Source organism: Euleptes europaea, chromosome 5, assembly GCF_029931775.1.
Source record: "Euleptes europaea isolate rEulEur1 chromosome 5, rEulEur1.hap1, whole genome shotgun sequence".
NCBI lineage: Eukaryota > Metazoa > Chordata > Lepidosauria > Squamata > Sphaerodactylidae > Euleptes > Euleptes europaea.
Window position 1 is genome coordinate 3433262 of NC_079316.1, and position 11065 is coordinate 3444326.

The 11065-nt window shown below is 49.5% G+C and overlaps 1 protein-coding gene across 1 annotated transcript in view; it reads right to left on the bottom strand.

The window, feature by feature from the left end:
* Positions 1–7173, bottom strand: part of LRCH3 (leucine rich repeats and calponin homology domain containing 3) — a 108215-nt gene extending 101042 nt beyond the window's left edge. The window contains 1 exon segment of the mRNA XM_056849575.1: positions 6900–7173. Coding sequence (XP_056705553.1) covers positions 6900–7173 — 274 coding nt within the window.
* Positions 7174–11065: the final 3892 nt, after the last annotated feature.

Here is an 11065-nt window from a genome sequence, read left to right on the forward strand (position 1 = left end):
AGGGGTGAAAGTAGTCTTTACTGAGCCTCGAAGGCGCCAGTCCTTCTTACCGCATCAACCAAGGGCTCTTCTTTTGCCATCCCCCAAATACTTCTGGGTCCAGAACCACACTTGCCCACCCTGATCTATCAGCCTGCCTCATATATTTCCTTTTATTCTTTACAGCACACACAGATTTGGAAGGGCTGCAGCTCAGTGGAACAACCTCAGCTTTGCATGCAGAAGATCCCAGGTTCAATCCCCAGCAACTCCAGTTGAAAGGACCAGGGGGTATGTGATATGAAAGACCTCTGCATGAGACCCTGGAGAGCCACTGCCAGTCTGATAAGACAATACTGACCTTGATAGACTGATGGACAGATTCTGTCTGATGTAGCTTCCTGTGTGCTTAGATGCATGCATTTCCAAAGAAGGCATGTGTTCCAGATAGACCAGTGGTTCCCAAATTTTTCGGGCCACCGTCCCCTTGGTTTCACAAACTCAGCCCCAGCACCCCCTACCCTATCCAACAACACTGTTGAAGGGGGCCACCTCCAGCACCCCCCTACTGCCCCCTTGCCTCTTATTGCCCCCCTAGGTAATCCCCCCCAGGGGGGGTACTGCCCACTTTGGGAACCACTGAGAAAGACCAACCTTCCACTGCATTTTATCCTGAACCTCAGGGACTCTTCAAGAACAATATCACAGACACTTCTCCAACCCACTCTTATTATGATTTCAAAATATTATAGCATTTTGTACACCATCTCAGACAGCCTCACAGTTGAAAGGGCTGATTCTGCAATGCTTCCTGAAGCCAATTCAATACCATGTATAACAGCATCATTTTCTCCTTCTCTTTCTCGTTACCTTTGCCTCCCCTTCTCTTCAGCCTCCCCTTTCGTCCAACATTTAGACTTCATGCTGCTCGGGGCAGGGACTTGCTTTATGTTTGTGTGACTCTGCGAATGTAGTCAAGTATCCCAGCAAGGCTCTATAAAGTCACCAACAGCACATCAAAAATCTGATATTGGCAATTCTGCTTTTACAACAACCAAAGTTTCATCTCATATGCTCCAGTACGCAGATGGCACTAAACCACAAATACAACAACAAATAAATGATAGTAATACTGCAACCATGCCCAAATCGACAGCAAGTCTTTCTGCTTTCATAGAACCATACTTTATTCACTTATGTTAAACCGCATAATATTAAACTATGGAGATTATATTAAATTAGTAACATGTCTAAATCAGCAATGACTAAACTGAAGGAGAAGGAGGCTGTCGTATTTTGGTCACGTCATGAGACGACAAGAGTCACTGGAAAAGACCGTCATGATAGGAAAAGTTGAGGGCAGCAGGAAAAGAGGAAGACCCAACAAGAGATGGATTGACTCAATAAAGGAAGCCACAGCCTTCAATTTGCAAGATCTGAGCAAGGCTGTCAAAGATAGGACATTTTGGAGGACTTTCATTCATAGGGTCGCCATGAGTCGGAAGCGACTTGACGGCACTTAACACACACACACACTAAATCAGCACTGAGCCATTCCGCTTTCACGGGACCAAAGTTTCTTCTCTTTACTCTGCACAATACTGCAGTACACAGGTAACACTAAACAACAATGACGAATAATAGTAATATTACAAACCACATCCAAATCTGCAGTGACCACCAAGTCTGGTCCCCCTGATGAAGTTTATATAGTGAAATGCTTAGGGGGACTTTACAAGACAGCCTTCCCTGACCTTAATCGACATAATATTAAAGTATGGAGATGATACTAAATTAATAACAACCACATCTAAATCTGCTGTGAGCTGTTCCACTTCCACGGGACCAAAGTTTCTTCACTTAGATCATGATGGGAACCCCCCAACTACCCTGCCCAAATCTGCAGTCAGCAGCCCTGCTTTGCATGGCAACGCTGGTGATGACATCCTGCACAAACATTCCCCGGCCAACTCTTCTTACACTTGAATAAGTTAAACACATGAAGCTGCCTTCTACTGAATCAGACCCTCGGTCCATCAAGATCAGTATTGTCTACTCTGACAGGCAGCGGCTCTGCAGGGTCTCAAGCAGGGGTCTTTCACATAACCTACTGCCTGGTCCTTTCAACTGGAGATGCCAGTGATTGAACCTGGGACCTTCTGCGTGCCAAGCAGATACTCTACCTCTGAGCCACAGCCCCTCCCCAAAGTTGAAAGCCGTAAATGTAATTCCTACATAAGAACATAAGAAAGGCCCTGCTGGATCAGACCAAGGCCCATCAAGTCCAGCAGTCTGTCCACACAGTGGCCAACCAGGTGCCTCTAGGAAGCCCACAAACAAGACAGCAGCAGCAGCATTACCCTGCCTGTGTTCTTCAACACTCTCCTCCATGAACATGTCCACTCCTCTCTTAAAGCCTTCCAAGTTGGCAGCCATCACCACGTCCTGGGGCAGGGAGTTCCACAATTTAAGTATGCGTTGTGTGAAGAAATACTTCATTTTCTCAGTTTTGAATCTCTCGCCCTCCAGCTTCAGCAGATGACCCCGCGTTCCAGTATTATGAGAGAGGGAGAAAAACTTCTCCCTGTCCACTCTCTCCAAACGATGCATAATTTTACAGACTTCGATCATGCCTCCCCTGAACCGCCTTCTTTCCAGGCTAAACAGCCTTAAGTGTTTCAACCGCTCCTCATAGGGCTGCTGCTCCAGCCCCCTGATCATTTTGCTTGCTCGTGTCTAATAGTGTTACCTTTCCTCTATGCTCATGACTGATGGGTCTATGGGCATTAAATAAAAGAACGAACACTGCACCTGAAGAAGCAGGTGTCCAACTTCCAAAACTCTCCCCCCCCCCCCGCCCCGTGCATATCGTGTATCATTTTGCTTTGGAGAAAGAGCTGGGGGGGTGAAGAGATGGCAGAGGGAGGGTGGGCTGTGGCTCCCCGACAGCCACTGCCCCCCGAGAAGCAGGCAGGATCCGGTCTGGCGCCCACTGGCATGGTGTAGTAGTTAAGACCGGTGGTTTAGAGCGGTGGACTCTGATCTGGAGAACCAGGTTTGATTCTCCACTCCTCCACAGGAGCAGCGGAGGCTAATCTGGTAAACCAGGTTTGTTTCCCCACTCCTCCTCACGAAGCCAGCTGGGTGACCTTGGGCTAGTCACAACTCTTTCAGCCCGACTGACCTCATAGGGTGCGGGGCTGTGGCTCAGTAGCAGAGCATCTTCTCGGCATGCAGAAGGTCACAGGTTCAATCCCCACCCTCCCACATCTACAGTTAAAGGTACCAGGCAAGTAGGTGATGTGGAAGACCCCTGCCTGAGACCCTGGAGAGCTGCTGCCAGTCTGAGTAGACAACACTGACTTTGATGGACCGAGGGTCCGATTCAGTATAAGGCAGCTTCATGTGTTCATGTGTTGTGGGGAGGTGTTGTGGTTAGAATGTCAGACTAGGAGCTGGAAAACCTGGGTTTGAATCCCTACTCTGCCATGGAAGCCAGCGTGGTGGTTAAGAGAGGTGGTTCGGAGCAGCGGACTCTGATCTGGAGAACCGGGTTTGATTCCCCCACTCCTCCACACGAGCGGCGGAGGCTAATCTGGTGACCTGGGATGGTTTCCCCACTCCTCCACACGAAGCCAGCTGGGTGACCTTGGGCTAGTCACACTCTCTCAGCCTCACCTACCTCACATGAACACGCATGAAGCTGCCTGAATCAGACCCTGGGTCCATCAAAGTCAGTATTGTCTACTCTGACCGTCAGCAGCTCTCCAGGGTCTCAGGCAGGGGTCTTTCACATCACCTACTTGCCTGGTCCCTTTAACTGGAGATGCCGGCGATTGAACCTGGGACCTTCTGCATGCCAAGCAGAGGCTCTGCCACTGAGCCACAGCCCCTTCCCTAAAAAAAAAGTTTTACACCTTTTGTCTGTTGGGCGATAAGTGATTAACAACACATGAAGCTGCCTTATACTGAATCAGACCCCTTGATCCATCAAAGTCAGTATTTTCAACTTAGACCGACAGCAGCTCTCCAGGGTCTCAGGCAGAGAAAGGTCTTTCCCATCACCTCCTTGCCTAGTTCCTTTACCTGGAGATGCAGGGGATTGAACCTGGGACCTTCTGCATGCCAAGCAGAGGCTCTACCACTGAGCCACAGCCCCTCCCAACACATGGAGCTGCCTTCTACTGAATCAGACCCTTGGTCCATCAAAGTCAGTACTGTCTACTCAGACCGGCAGTGGCTCTCCAGGGTCTCAGGCAGGGGTCTTTCAACATCACCTACCTGCCTAGTCCCTTTAACTGGAGATGCCGGGGATTGAACCTGGGACCTTCTGCATGCCAAGCAGAGGCTCTGCCACTGATTCACGCCCCCCACCCAAAGCACACATGAAGCTGTTTTTATACTGAATCGGACCCTGGGTCCATCAAAGTCAGTACCGTCTACTCAGACTGGCAGGATGAGGTCTTTCACATCACCTACTGCCAGATCCTTTAGCCGGAGATGCCGGGGATTGAACCTGGGACCTTCTGGATGCCAAGCAGAGGCTCTACATCTGAGCCACAGTCTCAATCAGACCCTTGGTCCATCAAGTTCAGTACTGTCTACTCAGACGGGCAGCAGCTCTCCAGGGTCTCAGGCTGAGGTCTTTCACACCACCTACTTGCCTAGTCCCTTTAACTGGAGATGCCAGGGATTGAACCTGGGACCTTCTGCATGCCAAGCAGAGGCTCTACCACTGAGCCACAGCCTCTCTCTATGTTTATCTATCTAGTCCCTTTAACTGGAGATGCCAGGGATTGAACCTGGGACCTTCTGCATGCCAAGCAGAGGCTCTACCACTGAGCCACAGCCTCTCTCTATGTTTATCTATCTAGTATCTTTAACTGGAGATGCCGGGGATTGAACCTGGGACCTTCTGCATGCCAAGCAGATGCTCTACCACTGAGCCACAGCCTCTCTCTATGTTTATCTATCTAGTATCTTCAACTGGAGATGCCGGGGATTGAACCTGGGACCTTCTGCATGCCAAGAAGAGGCTCTACCACTGAGCCACAGCCTCTGTCTATGTATAGATATCTAGTTCCTTTAACTGGAGATGCCAGGGATTGAACCTGGGACCTTCTGCATGCCAAGCAGAGGCTCTACCCCTGAGCCACGGCCTCTCTCTATGTTTATCTATCTAGTATCTTTAACTGGAGATGCCGGGGATTGAACCTGGGACCTTCTGCATGCCAAGCAGAGGCTCTACCACTGAGCCACAGCCTCTCTCTATGTTTATCTATCTAGTATCTTTAACTGGAGATGCCGGGGATTGAACCTGGGACCTTCTGCATGCCAAGCAGATGCTCTACCACTGAGCCACAGCCTCTCTCTATGTTTATCTATCTAGTATCTTCAACTGGAGATGCCGGGGATTGAACCTGGGACCTTCTGCATGCCAAGCAGAGGCTCTACCACTGAGCCACAGCCTCTCTCTATGTTTATCTATCTAGTATCTTTACCTGGAGATGCCAGGGATTGAACCTGGGACCTTCAGCATGCCAAGCAGATGCTCTGCCACTCAGCCACAGCCTCTCTCTATGTTTATCTATCTAGTCCCTTTAACTGGAGATGCCAGGGATTGAACCTGGGACCTTCTGTATGCCAAGCAGAGGCTCTGCCACTCAGCCACAGCCTCTCTCTATGTTTATCTATCTAGTATCTTTACCTGGAGATGCCAGGGATTGAACCTGGGACCTTCTGCATGCCAAGCAGAGGCTCTACCACTGAGCCACAGCCTCTCTCTATGTTTATCTATCTAGTCCCTTTAACTGGAGATGCCAGGGATTGAACCTGGGACCTTCTGCATGCCAAGCAGAGGCTCTACCACTGAGCCACAGCCTCTCTCTATGTTTATCTATCTAGTATCTTTACCTGGAGATGCCAGGGATTGAACCTGGGACCTTCTGCATGCCAAGCAGAGGCTCTACCACTGAGCCACAGCCTCTCTCTATGTTTATCTATCTAGTATCTTTACCTGGAGATGCCAGGGATTGAACCTGGGATCTTCTGCATGCCAAGCAGAGGCTCTACCACTGAGCCACAGCCTCTCTCTATGTTTATCTATCTAGTATCTTTACCTGGAGATGCCAGGGATTGAACCTGGGACCTTCTGCATGCCAAGCAGAGGCTCTACCACTGAGCCACAGCCTCTCTCTATGTTTATCTATCTAGTATCTTTACCTGGAGATGCCAGGGATTGAACCTGGGACCTTCAGCATGCCAAGCAGATGCTCTGCCACTCAGCCACAGCCTCTCTCTATGTTTATCTATCTAGTCCCTTTAACTGGAGATGCCAGGGATTGAACCTGGGACCTTCTGCATGCCAAGCAGAGGCTCTGCCACTCAGCCACAGCCTCTCTCTATGTTTATCTATCTAGTATCTTTACCTGGAGATGCCAGGGATTGAACCTGGGACCTTCTGCATGCCAAGCAGAGGCTCTGCCACTCAGCCACAGCCTCTCTCTATGTTTATCTATCTAGTATCTTTACCTGGAGATGCCAGGGATTGAACCTGGGACCTTCTGCATGCCAAGCAGAGGCTCTGCCACTGAGCCACAGCCTCTCTCTATGTTTATCTATCTAGTATCTTTAACTGGAGATGCCGGGGATTGAACCTGGGACCTTCTGCATGCCAAGCAGAGGCTCTACCCCTGAGCCACGGCCCCTCCCCACAGGAAGGGAAGGCAAGGCGCTTGTAAGCTGGTCTGATTCTCCCTTAAAAGCGGCAGAGGAAGCCGGCGCCTAAACGCCCAGCTCTCCACCTCCTCCTGGGCCTGTCAAGCGGCCGCAGGGGATCGGGGCCGGAGACCCAGCGCCCCCAGCCCGCCCCCCGGCCTTGCCCTCCCCCCACCCCTGGGCTCGGGGGGGGGGGCTCTCACCGGCCTGCGTGGTGTCGCTGAGGTCGTGGCTGGCGGCGCTGCCCCGCGGGTAGTCCCTCAGCTTCCTGCCGCTCAGGCTGAGGGCGCCGCTGGCCGCCGCCTCCTCCAGCGCGCGCTCCAGCGAGCGCGTCCACGACGACGGCCCCGCCGCGCCCCCGCCCTGGCCGGCCCCCGCCGCCAGGCCCCCGCCGTTGTTGCTGCCGCCGCCGGCCATGAGGGCCCCGGGGCCGCCGCCGCCTCCCTCAGCCGCCGCCGCCAACACCGCGGCCGCCATTCCCCCGCCACCCCCCTCGCCTCCCTCAGCCGCCCCGACGCAGCGCGCATGCTCCGCGGGAGCCTCCGGCCGCCGAGACGGGGCGCGGCAGGGCGCCTGCGCACCGCGGGCGGGCGGGCGGAAGTGGGCTCGCGGGGCGGTGTCAGGAGGACAGGGGAGCATGCGCAAGGGGAGGGAGCCGCCTTTGGGCGTGGCTTTTTGGAGCCCCGTGGCGCAGAGGGTTCAGCTGCAGTACTGCAGTCAAAAGCTCTGCTCGCGGCATGAGTTCGATCCCGACGGAAGTCGGTTTCAGGCAGCCGGCTCAAGGTTGACTCTGCCTTCCATCCTTCCGAGGTCGGTCAAATGAGGACCCAGCTTGCTGGGGTAAAGGGAAGATGACTGGGGAAGGCAATGCCAAACCACCCAGCAAACAAAGTCTGCCTTGGAAACGTCAGGATGTAACATCACCCCATAGGTCAGGAATGACCCGGTGCTTGCACAGGGGACCTTCACCTTTTTACCTTAAAAATCTTTTAACATCTTAGAGAGGAAAAGACCTTATGAGGAGACAGGAGTCACTGGAAAAGACAGTCATGCTGGGAAGAGTTGAGGGCACCAGGAATCATAGAGTTGGAAGGGACCACCAGGGTCATCTAGTCCAACCCCCTGCACAAGGCAGGAAATTCACAACTACCACACCCCGACACACACACCCGGTGACTCCTACTCCATGCCCAGAAGATGGAAAGGAGGAAGCCCCAACAAGAGATGGGGGGTTACCGCACTTGTATTCCCAGCGATGTATTAAGTTTGAAAATGTTTAAAAAAAAATACTGTTCGCACTTTCTATGCATTCCCACCAATGTATTAAGAGTTTGAAAATGTTATAAAAAATACTGTTCGCACTTTGGCCCCTTTAGCTGTGAAGACGTCTTCCAACCCTTTATAAGCTGTGGTATCCAAGAACCCTTTTAAAGCGATGTTTTTTACAACATTTTCAAACTCTTAATACATCGCTGGGAATACAAAGTGCGGTATCCCCCATGTGGATTGACTCTATAAAGGAAGTCACAGCCCTCAATTTGCAAGACCTGAGCGAGGCTGTTAAAAGATAGGACATTTTGGAGGATATTGATTCATAAGGTCGCCATGAGTCGGAAGCGACTTGATGGCACTTAACACACACATTAGAGACGACGTTTAATTCAGCATAAGGATTTTTCATGCTGAAGGGTCTAGTCCAAGAAAGTTTCTGCAGGAATAAAATGCTCTTTATCTGATGGATTTATATTCAACTGGAAACCCTCATGAATCAGACCCCGCTTCTAGAGATGCAATAACTGGATCCTCATTTTAGCATACATTTTATGTGGTTAAATTTGAGTGAGTGGATGGACCGACGGGCAGAGAGGCGAGGAACCGATAGCACAGGAAGAAAACGGAGCAAAGGAGAAACAGGACTGTACAACTATTTATACATGCAGTTCAATGCAAATGTTATAGTCACAACACATGATACAGATAAAGAGCATTTTATTCCTGCAGAAATTTCATGGACTAGACCCTTAGCGTGCAAAATTCTTGTGCAGCTGTGCTGGAATTAAACGTTAAGTATTCAAGGTGCCACAAGACTCCTATTTATTGCAGATGGCTCTGTCTAGTAGTCCTGTGATGATTCCAGAGGAGGAGCTGTGTTAGTCTTTTATTTTTTTGGCATCAAGTCACAGCTAATTTATGGCGACCGCTCATGGGGTTTTCAAGGCCAACGACGTTCAGAGGTGGTTTGCCATTGCCTGCCTCTGGGTCACGCCCCTGGTATTCCTTGGAGGTCTCCCATCAAAATACTTGCCGGGGTCGAGGCTAAAAGTGGGTGACTGGCCCAAGGGCACCCAGCAAGCTTCCATGGCAGAGTGGGGATTCGAACCTGGTTTTCCCATATCTTAGTCTGGCACCTTAACCACCACACCACACTGGTTAGCGGCTACAACCAAAATACTTAAAATATAAAAATCTTATCGGTGACTATCGAGCTCATTCAAAGCAGCTGAGAGACACAAGCAGTCCAGGGAGCTGGGTAGCCAACCTCCAGGAATTTCAGCTCATCTCCAGACTACAGAGATCAGTTCCCCTGCAGAAAATGGCTGCTTTGGAGGGTGGACTCTATGGCATTGTACCCTGCTGAGGTTCCTTGGAGATCTCACATCCAAATATTAGTCAGGGTCAAGGCTGAGAGTGTGTGATTGGCCCAAGGTCACCCAGTTAGCTTCCATGGCACAGTGGGGATTTGAACCTGGGTTTCTCAGGTCCTAGTCAGACTAGATGAATGACTGGTCTGATCCAGCAGGGCTTTTCTGATGTTTTTAACACATTGAATTTCAAGAGAGATCAGCACAGGACACATAGGGGGGGAAATGGTGGATAAGCTACAGCAAACCCTGAATTGCCCCAATTGTTAATCCAGCCATTTAAATCACTTTCTATCTAATCTAAGATAGCCAAGAGAAAGCTATCAATGGAAAGACTAGGCGCAAAATCCCTCATTGATAAGAGAATGGTACTGGAAGTGTCTTTGAACCACTTTTGGGGATGAACAGAAAAAGGTTTATGCACAATCAGATCTCAGGTGTCACCGTTGTTGTTTAAACAGACACTTCTAAGACTTTTGGTAGATGTTCTGGATGTGGGCTAAGAATGGGCCCTGACCATTTCTAATACACTGGAAAGGCAGGGTTTAAGGCACATGTGGTTTTAACAAAACACAAAGGAACTCGAGGGACTTCCCTGAGCCAGTTCTCAGGCCCAGTGTGCCTAGATAGCTGAACAGGGAACTCTACACTGAAGGTGAGACTGAAACATGAACACATGAAACTGCCTTACACTCAATCAGACCCTTGGCTCATCAAGGTCAGTACTGTCTACTCAAACTGGGAGAAGCTCTCCAGGGCTCCAGTACTCAGGGCTGTTAAAATTAGAAGGCTGACGGGAAAGAAGGCTGACGGGAAAAGAGCCTTCAGTGGCCAGGCAATGGATCATCAGTGTCCTCCATAGCATTTTATTCTTCTGCCAGGTCTACTCTACTCACTCCTCACATTCCCATGAGCTCATCTGCTCCCTCTGTCAACCAAATTGTCTTCCTAAATTATCTGAAATTTTTTTTTGACTGATTGGGGGGTGGAAAAGGAATTTAATTTGCATGAACAAGTCCAACTGCATGATTTGTTTTCAGCACAGAATACCCCCCAACTAAAGGTTACTGCCTAGCACAAACTCAACCATTATCAACTTCCGAACAATTACTGTTAAGTCCTAAACGGAAACAGAAAGGGACACAAAATTCAATGCCAAGCACACACAGTAGCAAACTTGTAACTTTTTTTATTTTTAAAAAGTCCAACAGCTTTAGAATAGATCCAAATGTAGTAACTTCTCAAAAAAAAAAATACCAAAAGGTAGTTTAAAGCATATTATTCTTAAATACAAACTAGCTCTCTTGAGATGCATTGCATCAATGTTTTGCATCCATGTTGATGCAAAAAAGAATTTTTATTTTAAATTGCATCCTGGTAAAAACTAAACACAGGATGACCATCAGCGTACAGTCTACGTCAACGCTAACAGACTTCTTTAACAGAACTCCTACTAACAAATTTTTAAAAAGCAAAAACTGTTCACGTTCTAAACGTTTCCCATTGCAAAGGTATGGAACATATTCCAAAGAATTAAAAACAGAAGTAGTTGGGACATTAATGGTCATGGATATTTGACTATTTTAAGAACTGACAGCAGAAAGCCCCCTGTCTTCTGCCAAACAGAAGAGATCCCCGTCCTGAACTCGAGTATAAACAATTTACATGGGAATTAAAAAAGAAAAAGTAAAACAAACAAATCCATGGGTCTTGTTGTGCCAGACCTT